Here is a 19,567-nt window from a genome sequence, read left to right as displayed (position 1 = left end):
GAGGAGGAGGAAGGAGACGCAGCTGAGGGTCCTTCCCTGCAGCCTCGGAGCCTCCAGTTGTGCGCGTGTATGAAAGAGACAGAAAGAAGGAGAGGAGAGGGGGGGGGGTGGTGGTTGCCACAGCAACTGTGTCATTATGTTGGTGGCAATTATGAAAGCGATGAAAACGGTGCGGGGGGTGGAGGGGAGGGGTGGGGTGGGATGGGGTGGGGGGGGGTGGGTGGCGCAACAGACAGGAACACTGGAGCGTGAACGAAACTGTCAATTAAACCTGGATCTGCTATTCAGTGGTTTATCTAAATTCAGGATTAACCGTAGACATCCTGTTCTAGATAGATCGATAAATAGAGTATATAGATGGATAGAGTATATAGTATATACATATATAGAGTAGATCGATAGATAGGTAGATAGATAGATAGATAGATAGATATGTAGAGTATATAGATATAAAGAGTATATATAGAGTATACAGTATAGATGATAGAGTATATCAATATATAGAGTACATAAAGTATATAGATATATAGGATAAGGATGGATAGATACAAAGATAGAATATATAGATGGATAGACATAGAGTATATAGATAGATAGATAAGAGTATGTAGTATATACATATATAGAGTAGATAGATAGATACTGTAGATAGATGGATAGATAAATAGATATGTAGAGTATATATAGAGTATACAGTATAGATGGATAGAGTATATCAATATATAGATAGAGTAGATAGAGTATATGAGCATATATATAGCATATATATATAGCATAAGGATGCATAGATACAAAGATAGAATATATCGATGGATAGACATAGATAAATAGAGTATATAGATGGATAGATAAGAGTATGTAGTATATAGATATATAGAGTATACGTATACACAGTAGATATAGATGGATAGAGTATATAGATAGAGTAGATAGATAATAGAGTATACGTATACACAGTAGATATAGATGGATAGAGTATATAGATAGATATGTAGTCTATACATAAATAGATATATAGAGTATACAGAAATATAGAGTATATTGATATTGAGTATATCGATAGAGTATATATATATATATATAGTATATAAATGGATTGATAAAATTGCGATGTCAGATGAACCTAACACCATTATACTGGCAATTGACATTAGACCCCCCAGTTTCCCCTGTATTGAATTTAACGCATAATGACGAGACATTCATTGCATCTGAACTGATGTCACCTACAGCTCTATTTGGTTTCATCAGGTACATACGACACATCTCTGTCCTGTTTGATGGGATTTGATAACTTAAGAAAATAAATAGCAGGGTTAGGGTTAATACCAGATAAACGAGGTAAACAATTCCCAGCATTGAGTTGCAAAGGGAGATTCATCCATATCCCTAGGACGTTGACGTTAGGAACAGGGCACACACCGCCCTACTGAGTTTAAGATGGATGAGAAATGCACATAACATAAATAGTGACAGCCTAAGCTTCCCATATACTATTGAGCAACACAGGCCATAGAAAAGGACCACTACTATCCCTGGCTAAATATCCTTCACAAAAAATAACAAAGCGACTAGCACTTGTATTCCAATATCATTTTTATTAATTTAAATAATTTATAATTGACAAAAAAAATACCCATCCAACAGCCTGCACAATGACAAGAGTTTTAGAGGCACCTTTTCCACCCAAGTGAAAGACAGTGCTTGAGATTGTTTCCTTGGGAAATATAGGCCCCAACATGCATTTAAAACTAAGACAGAAAACCTGCCTGAAAAACTTGTCAAAACAGCACATCAGGTAGGGAAACCTTTTTTTGTCAAATATTTTGAAGTCCTTCTGTTGAGACTTTTTCTGGCACCCAAGAGGCTGGTAGAACTGGGTATTTTAACAGCGCATATGGCTTTAGAGGGAAACAGGGGTTCTTTCAACTAGTCACGTTACTGTTTGCCTATTAAGAAGAGCTGATTTCCTTCTTTATGAAGCATCCAAAAAAATCTACCCTGTTTCTTTCACCATATCACCATAGATCTAGATATCACACACACAAACAGTTGAATATAGACGTCAATTTTAAACCCACTTCTAAAAATACTGGACAATGAGACACTTTAGGAAAAAAAAAAAAAAAAAAGTGTTGTCATGTCAATAACAAAACAGACAAAACATACCTTTTGATAGCTTTCCATTTCAATCACTCCACCCGAAACAAGAGATTTTAAATTAACCCACCGTTTAGGCAATGAGATGTGGATCTGAAGTGAACTATATTGTATTGCCCGGGGCCCAAAGTGAACCTGTCCAGTTGTACAATCTCTAGAAAACGCCACCAATACATTCCTGCAGAATTTTGTCCACACAGGCGGAGACAATGTCCTAGTTGAGCACGATTTCATCCCAGTTGGAGGACAATCCGCAAGATAAGAGATGTGACATTAGGCACAAAGCTGTGCCTATATTATGTAAAGTCATTGATTAAAAGTTGAGACAAGATGCCTTGTTTCAGACACAAAGGTCACAACCAGGTGTGGTGTAATTCAGTTTACACTCGAGGAAAAATCTGTGAAAAATATATTTTCCTTTAAAATGTGTTATGAAATAGAATACTTTGATCATAAGTGTGTGGGAATTGTCGACAAAACGGAAAAAATAAAATAAAATCTGAAAATTGGTGGCTTAAAAAAGAAAAGAAAAAAAAAAAAAAAAAAAAGAGACGTATGTACAAAATGCACACTTCAATATATTTATACACACACTCAGTCGCACTCTCATGTACACAAACACAGAATCTAGTAGAGGTATTAGAGTCGCCTCAACGCGCGCTTTTTATCCGCTTTCTTCTTCCCCATTGCGCTGCTACTGTTGCTACTGCTGCTGGAAGAGGAGGTGGTACAGGCTCCGCTCGCGCCGTTGCCCAGCGCCGCCACCGACGCCGCACCCGGCCCCGTTACTCTTTTGGTCGGGTCGCCGGCGTGCTTCTTGGGTTGCGGGCCGTCGTTAGGGTCCTGGGGAGCCCCCGAGGTCCCGCCGGGGCCCCCCATGGCGTGGATCTCTGTGAGTAGGCGTGCGCGGGAGGCGTACTCGGCATAGTCCTCCAACAGTAAACGTCCAGCCTCTTCGTTTAACGCAGACTCGGGATTTGGGTGAATGAGAAGACACTTAATTGTCTGTTGGGGGGGGGGGGGGGGAGAAAAATATATTATTTTAAAACTGGATTACAGAAGTAACATTCAAAAGTGTATGAGTCTTAGGTCAAAATGATATTGGAAATGAATGAAATGTATTTGTCGGAAGAGTAAAAAGAATGAAGGTCGCCCTTACAAGCAGGACGTGTCTGAGGCCGAGCTCGGCCTTCCAGTCCCTCTTCAACACGTTGACACAGATCTCTCCCTTGTGACCCACGTTGGGGTGAAAAATCTTGGTCAGGAAATACCCCTTGGGTGGAACAGCAGGGAAGTCCTTCCCGAGGACCAGACGCATTCGGAAAATGCCACCAGCAAACGGAGTTCCCTCTGTCGAGGCATAAACAATTCATCACTTAAACAGCGTGTCCCGCTTCGAACAGTGTCCCATAAAGAAAACCAGGTCAGTGTTATTTTGGCTTGTGAGGCATAAAGTTATGCCTAAGAAAAGTGAAGCCACTTAAATGGATATATAAGATAATAAAAAAATAAGGAAAAAGCCAGGAAAAATCCGAGCATTGAAATGGTGTAAGTGCAGTTTAACGTCTTCTAAAACTGGAGTGGAGGGAGGTGGAGAGAGAGAGTGAGAGAGAGAGAGAGAGAGAGAGAGAGAGAGAGGAGAGAGAGAGAGAGAGAGAGAGAGAGAGAGAGAGAGAGAGAGAGAGATGAGAGAGAGAGAGAGAGAGAGAGAGAGAGAGAGAGAGAGAGAGAGAGAGAGAGAGAGAGAGAGAGAGAGAGAGAGGAGAGAGAGAGAGAGAGAGAGAGAGAGAATCAGGATGCCCGTGATCTGCGCTCCGTTGTGTGCGCCCGAGGACACGTATCTCATGAATATGCATATCTTGCCCAGACAATCCGCTACCTCAATGCCCACTCAAACTTAAAATATATATATATTTTTTTTTAATGCGCCTGAGAAAAAGGGCACCAAGGGCCAAAGGCGCAGTTGCTCGGGCACCCTCCAGCCTCCATATCCCTGCCTGCTGCTCTACATGCAGATCTTGTAATTATAATATAGCAATATATGTACATTTAGGATTTATAGAGCTCATTGCGAGTAATCACCGGGTGTTGTGACATTTCACTGTATATATGTATGTGACAAATAACAACTTGAACATGAACTATAATATAATCTCATAAAGAAAGATTTAGATTTATTTTGTTTCTACTTCTATGAAAAACGTAAACCTAACTCAGAAATTTGGAATGGAGTTCTTTTTTGTTTTTATTTCTTCTCCAGACAGCGGTGCACCCTGCACACGCGCTGGTTCCCAGCTCCCGCAACGGTGTTTATTTTAGATCTTTCATTTTTGGTTTGTTTCCTACATGTATGAAACGTTTTAAATGTTTTTAAATTTTTAAAACACAACTGAGTTAAGGGACTATCCCGTTCCGAAAAAAAACCTGTGCGTCCCCACTGTCTCCTGTTGCTTTCCGTTCCTATGGGACTTAATTTAATAAAAACTAGAAAACTATGTTTTTGTGTAAATAATAAATCCTGCACTCTTGTAAAGACCGCATTTGCCACATTACATTACGTTACATGTGTGGGCGCATAGAAGCCCCCCGACACGAGCACTGTGGTCACAACATCACCAAATGACCTGTTTAAGACGAACAACGATGTTTCAATTGGAATAATATGTAATCCATACATCTTCATCCATTTTTACTGATCCCACAATATCTGGTGTTCAGCAGTAGGAATGGTATGCAAAATCTAGTATGCTATGCAAATTTTGATATGTACTGTACACATGAATAAAGGCTGAGCAGTATTCAAATGTTATCCCATAATTACACATGATCCCTAGTTTAAAGAACTACTTTCCACTAAAGCTTGACACACATTCAAGAACTAAACGGTTATGTAAATAACATACGCTGTGATTATATTTCCTGCACATTTATTAATTAACTAATGATATCACTGAAAGTCTATAAATGATCGCCCCCAGCACTATGAGGAATTAATCACACCTAGTCCTACCAGGGCAAACGGCAGCCACGAATAACCTGCAGAAGAGGTCTTACCTGGTCCTTCGATGGCCGTGTGCAACTCTGTGATGTCTTCATCACTGGGATAAATCTTGATGCCCTCTGGGGGGTCTGCTGCTAAATCTGAGACTTCTTTGTAAACCAAGCGAAGGACCTGAGGGGGCAAATTCTCCACATTGGAGTTCTGCAGAGAGACAGACAGCTTTAGCCAAGGGAGGTCGAGGGAATACATCAACAACAACACTGTTACGAGGGAAAATGAACCCAGTGTGTAGCTCCACGTTGCGATCCTATATGGCCACGGGGCTGAACAGGATCATAACGTGGAACCATGTAATAATGGTTGAATTGGCAGACAAGACTTTGGCAACAAAACTGTCTCTCAATCAGACACAAGAGCCTGGAGCGTATTGGCATTGTGACTGGCATCCACGTCAGTGGGCTCAAAGTGTCGTTTAACAAGATCCTGTGCACGTCCATTTGTCAAATATAATGTAAAGCTTGATTTGGGTGGGGGATTCTCAGTGATGTTACAAATCCAGTTTTTTCGAATAGTTGTCCATTGGGGACGGGGTCGTTTTATTTCTATAACCATACAACGGTTTCCTTTTATGGCCCAGTGGAACCCTCGATTTGTAACGGTCCAGAAACCAGTGGTATTTTGCATTTGAAACCTTGATCCAGACATTTGACCCCTTGTGGCCAGCAGCAGAGTGGTAGTGTGAGGGGGGGGAGCAACGAAGGGAAAGTTTTAACAAGTTTTGATAATGAACATTTAGCTCATGTTTAAAGGCCACTTCAGGTTAAACGGGTGGTGACATGTAACGTGGCATTAAACCAGATCATATAGCGATGAAAGATACTTTATTCATCCACGGAGGAATGCTGCTCTCATAAATACACAACACAAACAATAGCATACAGTAAAACATTTAGAATAAAATAAAAGGCAAATATGTTATTAGAGTGAAAATGACGTTAAAGAAATATAAGACAAAAATGACAGCGTAGAATAATCAACAACAAAAAAAACAACAACAATTAACCTCGGTATCAACTATTCACACTGTCAAAAATAGCCAATTGTGCGAGTTAAGACACTTATGTGTAAAACACCAGTGACCAGGGTGGAACACAACACGCTTATAATCGTCGTAGTAATGAGGTTTTCCGCCCCACAATCAACCAGCTTAATCAACGTTATCCTCGCCGCGCGTCGCACGCCACATCCCAGCGAACGTAAACAACCCGCGCGAAACAACGCGGCATTTCGGAGCCACAGACGCACGTCTGCCACTCGAGCTCCAGATCAGTTCGTCTCCACCGAGGAGTCGCGACCACGGACCTCGGGAATCGACGGAAGCTAACGCTAGTTAGCATGAGAACAAGCTAGCGCGGAGGCACTGTTTTGTGGCGAAAACGACCCGTTCAACTCACCATGTCTCCGGGGGGGGGGGGTGTGTTTATTCTGGCCGACTCGGTGTCCCTCGGTCGTCGGTGTAAAGTGTAATTGTTGTGCTCGCGTTCTGGGGGGGGGGGGGGGGAGGGAAAAAAAAAAAAACCCCACTTCGCCGATGAAACGCGCCGCGCTAGCAACCGCCGCTGCTCTTTTTCTGTTCGTTGACACAGGAACAAAAATAAGATCTCCAGTTTAACCTACATCGCCGGGCCAATGGGCGTCGCGGCGGCGGCACACGTGACGGGGATCCGGCCAGTCAGCGACCGGGGTCCGCCGTGACGCGTTGAGCGGCGGCCTCGTCGGCCACGCGGGGCGGCGGCTCTCCGTTACGCTCTGCGGCCATTGGCGCGTTTGAATAACTCGCAACCGCCCCCCCCCCCCCCCTGCGAAATACAGCCTTTTTGAAATCCGACCTCAGTTCCGTGAGAGTTGCGCAGCCGTTGCTCCCAGGTGACATTCACAGGTGTTCACGGGGGGGAAAGCCCCGAGGGGGAAACAGCGTTCTTTGACGCTGGACCAGGGGTGTCAGACTACAGGGCCCGGGGGCCACGTCCGGCCACGCGAGACAACTTGATGCGGCCCGCTGCTCGGCGATAACATCATCTGTTATCACCATCAACATCAACAATTTTTTTTTTTTTTTTAATTGTTTTCAGTTTATCGATAAACTGGCCCACAAAGACTTCTTTTAAATCACAATGCTTACTTCATCCACACAAATGTGCACAATGTTTGCAAAAAAGGCTCCACTACCCACTGTACTGTATGTAGCATACTGTACCGCATACTGTGTCACTGTTCAGGGTTGTTCGTGATGCCGTATTGCTGCGCCGTACTGTTGTATACTGTGCTGTATTATCCCAAACACTACCTCACTCTATTCACATTCACATGCCACTTCAATGCACATATCTGTATATACATACGTATGCTGCCCACTGCTCCTGGCTGTGCCCCCGGAGGAAGGACAAGCCAGGATGGGTCAAAAGCAGAGAATCCATTTCACCGGCCACCATCAAAGCATGTGCATGTGTGTGTGTGTGTGTGTGTGTGTGCAAGCATGTGTTATAGTGTGGTGTGTTGCGTGATGAATAAAGTCTGTTTCTTCTTCTTCTTCTTCTACATAGGCGTATTCCTTCTATCTATTCCATTTTATTTCAATTTATTTTTATCTTATTCTATAAGTATTCAACTTACTGTATTACGTTTTAGGAGTCAGTTAGTCGGTCTATTAGAAAGGAATTTTCTACTTTTATATATATTTTTTTTTCCTAGGACATATTGTGTGCTGTCACCGGGTGCGTTGCATTACATTTCACTGCATATATGTATGAAAGTATGTATATGTATGTGACAAATAAAAATCTTGAATCTTGAATCTTGAATCAAAATATAAAACCGAATTAAATAGGCTGGTTTTTCCTTTGAAGTTCAACACGGCCCCCGAGAAGAAGATGGCCTCCAAGTCGCCTGAGTTTGAAACCACTGCACTAAACAATTCCTGGTGAAACTGTGAATCTGTGCTGGCCTTCTCCTTTTTTTTTGTTGCTTAAATAACACCTCCAACTTGGGTTCAAGTTCAAGTTCAAGGGTTCCAAACGGTTCAGATTTATTGGGGAAATATGTGGCATCACACTGACATCTCATGGTGATGCTTTTTGCCAAACCTTCGCCCGAGGTTTGGCAAAAAGAAAAACTGGAATATTTTGTACACCGTTGTCCGAAACTTACCATAAAGTATCAATCTGTGATCTATGAAACTCACTGTGGGAGTAGTGCAACAACACTTTGCTATTATAATAATAGTAGTAATATGCATAATAGTAAGTGTATGGCGCTGCCAGCACACATAATAAATCACACAGTACAGTAGCTGATTAATTTATTTATTTCAAACAAGTTTACCACGGTTACGAAATATTGCTTCTGGGTCAAAATCACCATGAAGTGCCTTTAAGACTTTACTATTTCCAAAAGAAAAAGCTGAGATTTTGTGAGAAGCAAGCAAAGCAACGAGCAAACCGAAAAATATGCCTTCCCTGTCATGGGCAAATTCAAAGTAGAGTAAAAACATTTTCATTGCATTGTGATGATAAAATGTACATTTTCAGAAATATATTTAGTCTCTTTCCCAACAATATATTTTAATTAAGGGGAAAAGTATTTGGATAATAATGAAATTACTGCAAAATATGTTTCCCTTTAAAATCTGCAATAGTTGCACTTTCTTTTCTGAATAAAATCGAACAACAAAGATATCTGGTCAAACTTTCAAACAATACTATTTGGTTCTCATTTGTTTATAAAGAAATCACACAAAAGGTTTTGCTTACTTGTGAAAATAATGTTCAAGTTCAAGTACAAGTTCAAGTTCAAGTGATTATTTGCCACATACATTTACATACGGTCATACATATATGCAGTGACATGTCATAACACCCGGGAATTACGCACAATAAGCTCTATAAGCACAAAAAATACTAAAATGTGCATAACCGGCACGAGGGGCTCGCGCAGGCGGCCGCAAGTCGCGATTCTGGGTTATAATAAATTAATAGTATTAATTGTCTGTGTTGTATTAAATACACATTTAAATCCTCCTAAATGAAACTTACCTTAACATACTCCAGCACTTACCTCAGAGAGTAGAAGTCCTGGCTATTAAATCATCAACGGCAAAGTAATATAATACATATATATTATATTTTCAATATAAAAATGTAATTAATTGTTTATTTTCATAAAACATGAGGGTGACAGGGTGGATAACGACTTGACAGCGTGGACAAAAGCTTTAATAGATGAACTAGAAGAGAACATAAAATTTATTAAACAACAGGAACCCCTCAAGCATTATAAAGAGTGATTTCATCATTTACAAACGTGAATTTTTTTTAATAATACATTGCTGTAAAAAAACACACACGGGTTCTCGCAATATGGCATTGTTATTAAAACACCATCTTCAGAACATTGCCAAAAATACGTTTTGTCTTGGGAAAATACTCCATTCACTTTAATAAACTGAACGGTTGATTAAAAAAAAAAAAATGCGGCCTTCAATTTCAATTTGGGGGTAGAATGAATCACTGTAATTGCTCTTCCACATATTTCCAAACAGACGGCTTAATCTGTAGAGAGTGCCTGTTCAGAGCTTGTGGTTCTGGCATTAAGCAACGTGTCTGCCCATCATGGTACCAACTGACGTCCTCCTGGCAACCTGGCAAAAATAACCTGTTTGCGCCATTGCGGTGCAAACACTTAACTTTCACACTGTGCCCTTCCACGTCCATGATGACATCTGGGAAGCCTTCATTTTCGTAATTTAAGGACGCACCCACATGTGCTTTAAATCAATCATTTCTGGTTTCCAGGGGTTATCTGGTGTCTTTCCACCTTCTAACGTGGAGGGCCCTGGCTCAGGCTTATTTTCAGGATATTCAGGAATTTCAGGGGTGTTGGGGGTTGTCTGACCGTACCAGCTGTCAGTAGCAAAGCATTAGCCCTAGCTCTGGCTTTAGCTCTGGCTCTCACCCTGCCCCTGACCCTGACCCTGGCCCTGACTCGGGCCCTGGCTCTGGCTCTGGCCCTGGCTCTGGCTCTGGCTCTGGCTCTGGCTCTGGCTCTGGCTCTGGCTCTGGCTCTGGCTTGCCCTTTTGCCTCCTTCCATTTCTTTATTTTTGCCCCCTTTTCTCTCTCATTGAGCTCAACACCCTTCTTCTTTCTCTGTCTTTATTCCATTTGTCTATTTGTTTTTCAAGGTACTTTCTTCTTCTGTCCGGGTCAGCATCATGACGTTCCCGATAACTCCTTGCTATCTCAGCTCCACTTGGACTCATTCCTTGAAAAAGACAATTCAAAAGTTTCCCCTTAAAAAAACACTGACTCCCCCTTTAATTGATGGTCCAGCAAAACTAGGGTAGCCTAGTCTTGTGAATTTACATCTTCACAGCTGTATTTTTTTTAAACAGTCCATATCGCCCACTCCTACTATGTATCGCATCTTCTGTTATAATATGTGTGTAATAATTGTTGTAATATGTGTAACACTATCAAAGTGTCAACAAACGAGGCAGCCATCCAGCTGGCCTTGGCACTGGATGGAAAGGTGCTGCAAGTACTGCTAGACCTCGCACCAGCGGACCAGTACAAATTCCAGGCCGTCACCACAGCCTGGAGCCTGGAGGTGGTGCATGAGTTCTGGCTAGCCCACATCCAGGGCAGATGCATCATCGGTCTCGACCTGCTGAGCTGCTGGGGAACTGGGTCGACGTGTCTCGAGCCATGCTCATGCAGGGTGGAGCGCTACAGTCTCCAAGCCGATGGGCTTGGAGACTGTAGCGCTCCACCCTGGCCAGAGGAGGAGGACCCGGCGATACCACGGCCAGACGGCTGCTGCCTGAACCGCACCAGCCACTAGAGGGCCCTCTAAGTCGCCCCAAGCCACCAAGGGGCCCTCCATGTCGCAGCCAGCCGCCCGGGGGTCTTCCACATCGCCGCCAGCCGCTAGGGGGTCCTCTATATCCCAGCCAGTCGCGAAGGGGGACTGGATAACCAACAGCGTCAGAAGCTGAAGGAGCTCCTCAACAACAACGCCAACCTCTACGCTGCAAGGGACAAGGACTGCATGCAGACGAGGTCCAGCTAGCCATTGACACTGGCTCGTCCCCACCCATCCGCCTGCGGCCCCACTATCTGACCCTGGCCAAGTGTCATGTTGCAGAGGAAAAGATCCGGGAGATGGTTGCTGCGGGAGTGAGTGAACCTTCCCACAGCCTGTGGGCAGCGCCGGCCATCCTGATGGGAAAGAATGATGACAGCTGGAGGTTCTGTATGGACTACAGGCGTCTGAATGCTGTCACCACCAAGGACTCCAACCCACTACCCCACATAGACAACGCCCTGGACTACATCGCGGGTTTCCAGCTGGTTCAGCCCCCTGGACTAGCACAGCGGCTACTGGCAGGTCGAGGTGGTGGCAGGGGCCCCCCGGCCAAAGACGGCATCTACCATTGTGCAACGGCTGTGGCAGTTCAGAGTCATGCCATTTGAGCGCTGTGATGCGCCGGCCATGTTGGAGAGGCCGATGGAGAGGGTGCTGGCAGCCGTTTCCCGCGATGGCTGTGTGGTGTACCTGGATGACCTGCTGGTACACGCCAACAGCTTCGAGGGGGCCATGGCTACTCTGCGGGAGGTCTTCGTCGCTGTTCAACAGGCCGGGTTGAGGCCCAACCTGAGAAAGTGCCACCTGTTCCGGAGAGAGACAACATTACTGGGGCATCGCTCCCTATCGGTGCCTCCTGCTGTTTGTGTTGAGGGTGACCCAGACTATGTAATCTACTGTTACTGACTGACGACAGCACCGTGACGTGGACTGACGTAGCCGGTTGTGGCCTCGGGGATTCTGATATGTGTTGCGGGTTGTAAAAATAAATGAAAGCCCTGTTGGTCGTGTGGTGTATGGGACCCAGGTGGCGGTGGCTTTCTCGAGTGATTAATTTGTTTCACGGTACAGCTGGCCATAATAGTAATAATAACCACAATTATTATAACTATTATTAATATTATTATTATTATTAATGTTATTACTACTATTATTTTTGTTATAATCACTTGAACTTGAACTTGACCTCGTTATTGCTTCAATTTGCGCAATGCTAAAGCTCTCCACTAGATGACGCTGAAGTGAAGTTGAGAAACACGTTGTCCGTATTTACATTAGTTCGGCGGAGACACCGTCGGAATCGTTGTATTCTAGTGAGGATATGTTTTGGCCTCCTTTTTTTTTTTTTTTTTAAATGATAAGCTGTGTAGACACAACAATACCAACAGAACACCTTAGGGCACCATATGACAGAAAAAAAAAATTGTGATCTTTACAAATCGTCGTCAGTTTCATTGCCTTTTTGTGAGTACAATTCAAAATCACAATCGGTGTATTCAGAGTCAATTTTTTAACGATTTTTGTTTTTCTTGGTAAGGGGTGGTGCATTGTTGTACAGACAATTAGCATTAAAAGTTTAACAGTAAAAAAAAAATATATATATATATATATATATATATATTTTTTTTTTTTTTTTTTACTGTTAAACTTTTTATGCTTATTGTTTACTGTTAAACTTTTTATGCTAATATATATATATGCTAATATATATATATATAAATATTGTATAACACTATACAGATACACAAAGTATTATATTATTAGTGTAATTCAGCGATAGCACTAATATTATATTATCAATAGCTTTGAAATATTCTATAGACAGAAATATCTTGGGGGGGGGGGGACAAGATTTCATTTATATATATATATATATATATATATATGTAAATGTTTATACAATTATTTTGCCGTAAGTGATGATAAAAAGCAACCCAGGGCGTCTGAGCTGTGCTTCGCTCTCGCCGTCACGTGGTAGGGGCGTGGCAGGTGTTTGGCCACAACAACTCCACTTCCGGTTTCCCGCTGTGTCAGACTCCAGCATCTTCCGACGGGAAACGGTCGCGTCAGCGTCGGCGGCTTTCGCGTGTGACGGGAGGGGGGGCGGACGCGACGCGACACGACACGACACGTTTCGGCGTTTTTCCATGTGTTTATAAACTCTCCGCGCCGCGCTCACCCACCTCTCGACCGTCGCCCTTCCATCGCGGTTCCGTCGGTTTGGGGGGGTTTGAATCAGCCCACCCGACGGTAAGCGGCGTCTCCGGCCCCGTGTGTGTGTGTGTGTGTGTGTGTGTGTGTGTGTGTGTGTGTGTGTGTGTGTGTGTGTGTGTGTGTGTGTGCGGGGGGGGACCGGTCGAGCGGCGGGGTCGATCAATGGCCGCCGGGTGATAAACGCCTTGCCTGCTCACTGCCTGTGCTCTCTGTCCCCGCCTCCTACGAAGCGGTAGCATGAGCGAGGGAGAGGTGTTCCACGAGAAACAGAGACTGGAGCTGTGCGCGATCCACGCCCTGAACAACGTGCTCCAGGAGCGGGTGTTCACCAAGGAGGCGGCCGACGACATCTGCAAGCGGTGAGCGGCCCCCTGGGGCGACGGGGAACGAGCCGCTGCTTTTTCAACGGCGCCCCGTCCGCCCGCGTCCCGCGGCTTCACGTCCAAAACCCGCCGTCGTCGTCGTCGGCGTCGCGACACAGGGAAGCGTCAACATTTTGAGGACGTCATCATCATCGTCAACAACAACAACAACAACAACAACCTTTCAAGCTAAAATCGGTGCACCTGCGTTCATTGCAGGGTCTTTGTATTTCTCCACCCACGACTGATTGTCAGTTGTCGTTCTCCGTCCAGGCTTCAAAATAGTCTTCTTTTTTTAATAGCAAAAGTTGATGATTGTTCAGGTTCAGGAAATACAAGCGAATAATGAATAGCCACCTACTGAAAAAGAAGAAGAAAGTGTCATAACTGGTTTCGGGGGAACTGCATATTCCCATCACAGAATGTGAAGTTGTTGATGCAGAGGTTTACGGCTTTATTGTTTATTTCAAGGTTATCGTTTCTTGCATATATCCATTTTTCTCTCTATTTCAAACTTCCAAAAAGTTATACAAATAGTTATTATCATTTTTTAAATTTTTATTACTTTGTTGTGATTTATTTTCGACGTGAGACGCCACACTCTCCCTCCGGGGGACGACTAAAGTCTACGCGGCTTTTATGTCCAATCAAATTATTCTCGCCGCCGCTTGTTGGGTTCAATCGCCGTCGTTTTACCGTGCGTCTCCTTTATCTGCAGGTTAGCGCCACAATGCGTTGTGAACCCGCACCGCTCGATGCTGGGCACGGGGAACTATGACGTCAACATCATCATGGCGGCGCTACAGAGCAGAGAGCTGGCGGCGGTGTGGTGGGACAAGCGCAGGTATGGAAATGAATAATATATTCTAAATATGATCAAACAGCGAGATGAAACCCGGGAATGCATGTTTGTATATTTACACCCTGTTTTTTGTTGTTTTCAACGTAGGACGGTGCAGAGTCTGTGCCTGTCGAAGGTCCAGGGCTTCATCCTGAACGTTCCGTCGCGGGTGTCGCTGGGGATCATCTCGCTGCCCCTCAGGCGGCGGCACTGGCTGGCCGTGCGGCAGGTCGACGCCCAGTACTACAACCTGGACTCCAAGCTGAAGAACCCGGCCTGCATCGGAGGCGAGGCGGACCTACGGTACGGGGCTGCGGTCTTTGCGTCGGGGGAAACCGGTCTGAGAACAGTCGCGTGTTTTGTGTCTTGGGAGCCATGGCGGAGTAGGGACACACTGTGGTTCACTGTGTGGAGCTCCCTCACGCCTCCTGGTCGAGTGAGTCATCCCTTGGTCCCGTGGCTCTTACCTCATTTTCTGTTTTGTTTGTTTTCTGCCGTCGTCGGTGTTGTTGTTCCGCGCCTTTTGTAATGCGGTCATGTCTTTCACCGTCTCCCTTCCCCTGTCGCCCCCGCTCCCTTTCAGCGCCTTTCTCGGCGAGCAGCTTTCTCAGGACGTGGCGGAGATGCTCCTGGTCGTCCAGCGGGACGTCGAAGAGGACGGCTCGTGGCTGAATTCTGACGACCCCAAAAAGTGATTCCCTGGGAGTGGTTAACGTAGCATGGAAAAACTCTTTACTCCACTTGGAAAGATTCTCTTTTGAATGCGTTTTTTTGTAAGAATTATTCAGGGACTGCACTATAATTACATAACATCTCTATACAAATTGCGCGCGCACACACACACACACACACACACACACACACACACACACTTCCAAAGAAGAGTTGAGGTGAAGTTGCTTCCTAAATGAAGATCTGTTTTGATTGTTAAGTTACAGCGGAGAAACGGTTGTTCTCAGAAGGTCTGCGGCGTGGGAACGCCTTCTCCGGCGTCTTAGAGCCAGGGTTTCAATGAGAATGCACTCAGACTGACAGCGCCTCAAATAAGAGTGATGAATTAGGCCTATTTTAATGATGGCTGAGTTTTTACACCTTATAACTTTGTTTGAAGAAAATCTGCAAATATATTTTTTTTCTGTTTTTTTTTTTTGGTGCATGAAATATTATTGGCAATAATTCGGACTACACAGACTACTAAAATGTAGTCGGAACACGCGTATCAAAAATGTATTGTATTTTTCGTCACGTGACATCACGCCACAATGTTAATCACGTTTTTTGTAATTGCTGGTCGTGTCATAACTGTACCCAGTGAGAAATATGCAAGGGACATCTGAATACAGCAACTCTCCCACAATCTTTGTAAAGCTATGCACTGCAGGGTCGGACGCGTTGGAACGTTGTGTTTATCTATGCACACAGGTACCGCGAATGCACTGACTGGTCGGCACTAACACAAACTGTACGTTCAAAACTGTCTCGTCTCACCCGTGGATCCAAATAAACGAGGATCTCTGTCACATACGTGTTATTTACACACGGACGCAACCAAACTCAGCGATCCATGGTGATTAAAACCATATTAAACATTTGTTTAAAACTATGTATGTATGTCTCATTTTTTGGTTGATGTCAATCCATTCCACATGATGAAGACCAGATGGGTGTCAGGTTATCATAGTTATTTTTTATTTATATTAGACTCTTGAGTGTAAAAGGATGCCATTCAAAAGGAGCATTGTAATACCATACAAACTTAATCTGGGGGTTAACAAGGTCAGGAGCCAAGGAAAGGGTATATCAATGAAATCTCCAACGATACTATATACACACAAAACATCTTATTGAGATCTCAGAGACCCACTGCTATACATGGAGTTATTATTGCTAGTTACGGTAGGGCTACTGCAGCACCAGTAGCAGGAGACATATTGCTGTGTACCTGCTGTCATTGCATGAGATTTGGGTTTCTCCACTCCAGACTGATTGGCAACTGTAGTTCTCCATCCAGTCCGAATTAAAATAGGCTCGTCATAGCCTCATGGTTTTTTTTTTTTGTTTTGTTTTGTTTTGTTTTTTTAAGAGCAAAAAGGTTCATGATTATTCAGATATTATAGACACTAAAATGTACAGAATATCAGAATACAAGGGAACACAGAATAGCCACCTATAAAAAGTTAAAAAAAAAACCAAAAAACAAACAAAAAAAATGTTATACCAAGTTAGGGAACTGCATATCCATTCACAGAAAAAAAAGTGTCGTGTTGCTACGTGCCAGTGTTTTTCTACAACAATATTTATATATAAAAAAAAAACGTGAAAATAAAATCCGTGGTACTGAAACATTAAAAAATATAAAGCTACAACATCGTAACGTCAATACCATTTTGGCTCGTTTCACAACTGCTCACAGTTCACACGGACGTGGGACGGACGGGAACAGGATGAGCACTGAGCGAGCGTGTTTTTTGTATTTTATTTTTTACCTTCCGCTGCAAGGCCTCTCCTCCGTCCTCCTCCTTCTTAAGTGCTATCAGTTATATATTTCAATGGTAATGACGTTACACATCTGGAAATCACATCTAGCATTCCGGTTTTTTTTTTATTAAGATTAGTTCTTTATCCATCTCAGTAAGGTGTCCATATGAAAATTAAACTTTTTTTCTTTTTTCTCTATACATTTTCAAACAAAACAAGAAGAAAGAAAAAAACAATAAAATCAAAATAAAAAAAGAAGAATCAACGTGAATACAGGTTCCTTGAATGGGCAGAGTTGGGGTGTGATTGACTGCCCCCGTAACCAGTCAGCATGCTCGGAGAGTACTGTTGTACGGAAAAGACGACGTCGAGGAGGATCCCAAGATGTTTTGACGCAAAAAAAAGGGGAAAAAGGGGAAAGAAAATGATTATTCATGTGCGTCAGCGACACAATTTCTTTCAGAATAAGTGTCGGGCCTCGGAGTCTCACTATCTGACCGCCATTAGGAAAGTCCTGCTGTCTTATAATGTACAGATTGAACAGGGAAGAACCAAATCACGATTTGGAATTTTAAACACCTACCGTATATCATTAATAACCACCCCACCCCCCCTTCTCAAAATGAAATTCTCACGCAACGCTCTTTAAAATATAAAATTTGGCAACAAATGTGCGTACGATGAGTTGAACGCGAAAGTCAGGTAGTGAGGGAGGCCGTCGGGAGAACAGTTCGACTACAGCAGTTTAAAGCCGGGCCCCCACGGGGTCTCGCGAGGCTCTCGCAGCGTTCGCCGGGGTCGGGGCGGGGTCGGGGCGGGGTCGTTTCAAACGGACGCCCGCATAAATGGCGAATGGAGAAATGGCACAGAACATGGCGACGTCACGAGAACAGAGGAACTCACAGAAGGGGGTGGGGACTGCCTGTCAGTCAAGGGCAGGCTCTCATAGCCAGGGTTGCCATTGGAGGAAACGTTTGGAGTCCTGTATAGAGACAGAGAGAGATAAGGACAGGGAGAGGAGGAGAGGAGGGGCAGAGGGTGAATAAGAAGAGGGGGAAGAGGGGGAAGAGGAGCGGGGGGAGGAGACGTGTCGAGAAAGACGAGGGGGGGGGGGGGCAGCGGGGGGAGCCGAGGGGGAAAGGTGAAAGAGAAAAAGGAAAGAGCGATTAGAGAAATGGCGCGGAAAAGAACAGAGCTTGATATAAATAGTGTTTGGTTCAGTGTTAATGGGGCTCGGTGCTCGGGTGTGGAGCTCCGAGCGCTCGGCACCGGTGTAGTAAACAGTCAACTCCACATGGGCGCAATTTATACCTATGATCCCAATTTAGATGCAATTTTTGCGCTTTAAAACCGGTGTTGACCGGTTCTGCTGAAGCGGCAATGCTTTATCGGTTTTTCTGAGGTTGGCCACATTCCGAGCACGGCGAGCTCTTACAGCCGTTCTACGGAGGAGGAGTTGACTTTGTGTATGAAGGTGATTTAATTTCTGGACTCCGTTAGTAAGCCGTGGTCAGTGTGAGTCAACACTGCTGCCGTTCCATGTTAGACAAAGGACAAGTCAAGATGGCTACCTGCTGTTAGGGTTAGGGTTAGGCTCTACGCTATGTTGTTAGATCGTAGCACTAGCTGGACTCGGGAAGTTTGGGGTGAGAGAAGAGCAGAGATAGTAAAGAAAAAGATGAGAGAGGGAGGGAGGGAGAGAGGGGGGGGGGGGTCAACAGAAAGGAGGCAGGAAGAAGAGAGCAGGCATGGGAGGGAGAGAGAGAGAGAGAGCGAGAGAGAGAGAGAGAGTTAAGAGAGAAAGACAGAAGGAGGAATCAATTTGAGAGCTCTGGTCACAGGACGGGGACGCCACAGTGCGGATGATGGATGGCCATGATGGGGTGGAAGGGGGGCGGGTGCGGGTGGGGGAGGGGGGGGGGGTTACCTATGTCAACCTGAGTCTCACTTCGCCGGAGTTTTTACGTGCGCGGCCTCGTTAACGACCCCTTCTCCCCGCAGAGAGCAGAGCAGTCTACTACCGCACAGGAAATAGGACGTCACCGGAGACACGGCCAAGATGGGCGGGACGATCGGGGAGCCTAACGGTGTCTGTCTTTGAAACGCTCGACAGACAAATAGACAGACACACAGACAGACAGACCTCTGCAGCGGTGTCTGTTTCCCCCGCCTTCCCCCCCCTACTCCAGTCCATACCGACCTGTCTGTGCGTCTGTCTGCGATGCATGTGCTCAGCCTGGCGGCCTAGTGGGCTGGTGCAGTTCACTATGATGTCATAACATGATGTAATCCCACTACCTAATGCAACCTAATCTAAACCTGGGTGGGCTGTGTTCAAAAATGTGTAGTGGTTTACATCTATGCTCACATAAATGTATGTTATGAAGGGATGGCATTAAAGCTCAATGTGGATACGGTATCCTAATACCTGTATGGCAGGTTTGTCTTTATGCATAATTTCTAACGCTTGCTGGACCTCGTCACACTCCTTCATCTGGGGGCTTCCTGTATAAAAGTATAACATATGTTTATCTAGGATCAGCTGCTCATCCACCCCCCGGGAGAGAGAAACGCTAACGCTGCCGTAAGAA

The 19,567-nt window shown here is 44.5% G+C and overlaps 3 protein-coding genes across 3 annotated transcripts in view; 1 reads left to right on the top strand and 2 right to left on the bottom strand.

The window, feature by feature from the left end:
* Window positions 1–1,584: 1,584 nt before the first annotated feature.
* ube2s (ubiquitin-conjugating enzyme E2S) lies at window positions 1,585–6,980 on the bottom strand (the record flags this gene model as incomplete). Its single annotated transcript, XM_080004755.1, has 4 exons — window positions 1,585–3,165; window positions 3,320–3,510; window positions 5,215–5,362; window positions 6,918–6,980. The coding sequence occupies 4 exons, from the start codon at window positions 6,978–6,980 to the stop codon at window positions 2,800–2,802; spliced, it is 768 nt and encodes a 255-aa protein (XP_079860881.1). The 3' UTR covers window positions 1,585–2,799.
* A 6,148-nt stretch (window positions 6,981–13,128) lies between these two features.
* Window positions 13,129–16,098, top strand: josd2 (Josephin domain containing 2). Its single transcript, XM_080006209.1, has 5 exons — window positions 13,129–13,331; window positions 13,526–13,654; window positions 14,376–14,501; window positions 14,607–14,801; window positions 15,082–16,098. Exons 2-5 carry the CDS (start codon window positions 13,533–13,535, stop codon window positions 15,191–15,193), a joined length of 555 nt encoding a protein of 184 aa, XP_079862335.1. The 5' UTR covers window positions 13,129–13,331; window positions 13,526–13,532; the 3' UTR covers window positions 15,194–16,098.
* Window positions 16,099–17,237: 1,139 nt separating this feature from the next.
* Window positions 17,238–19,567, bottom strand: part of ttyh1 (tweety family member 1) — a gene marked incomplete at its 3' end in the record, with an annotated part of 28,875 nt that continues 26,545 nt past the window's right edge. The window contains exons 14-15 of the mRNA XM_080006203.1: window positions 17,880–17,958; window positions 17,238–17,321 (exon numbers count right to left, since the gene is read on the bottom strand). Coding sequence (XP_079862329.1) covers window positions 17,238–17,321; window positions 17,880–17,958 — 163 coding nt within the window. The remainder of the gene's footprint in view (window positions 17,322–17,879; window positions 17,959–19,567) is intronic.

Source organism: Zeus faber (assembly GCF_960531495.2).
Source record: "Zeus faber genome assembly, chromosome: 8".
In the NCBI taxonomy this organism is placed as follows: domain Eukaryota; kingdom Metazoa; phylum Chordata; class Actinopteri; order Zeiformes; family Zeidae; genus Zeus; species Zeus faber.
Note: the sequence above shows the minus strand (reverse complement) of the source record. Positions and strands in the feature narration are given on the sequence as shown.

Excerpts from the sequence above, each read along its gene's own strand:
- josd2 (XM_080006209.1), top strand. The coding sequence starts at position 13,533 with ATGAGCGAGGGAGAGGTGTTCCACGAGAAACAGAGACTGGAGCTGTGC. Across the intron at positions 13,655-14,375 it reads GCCGACGACATCTGCAAGCG|GTTAGCGCCACAATGCGTTG; the intron begins GTGAGCGGCCCC and ends CTTTATCTGCAG. Across the intron at positions 14,802-15,081 it reads GGAGGCGAGGCGGACCTACG|CGCCTTTCTCGGCGAGCAGC; the intron begins GTACGGGGCTGC and ends GCTCCCTTTCAG.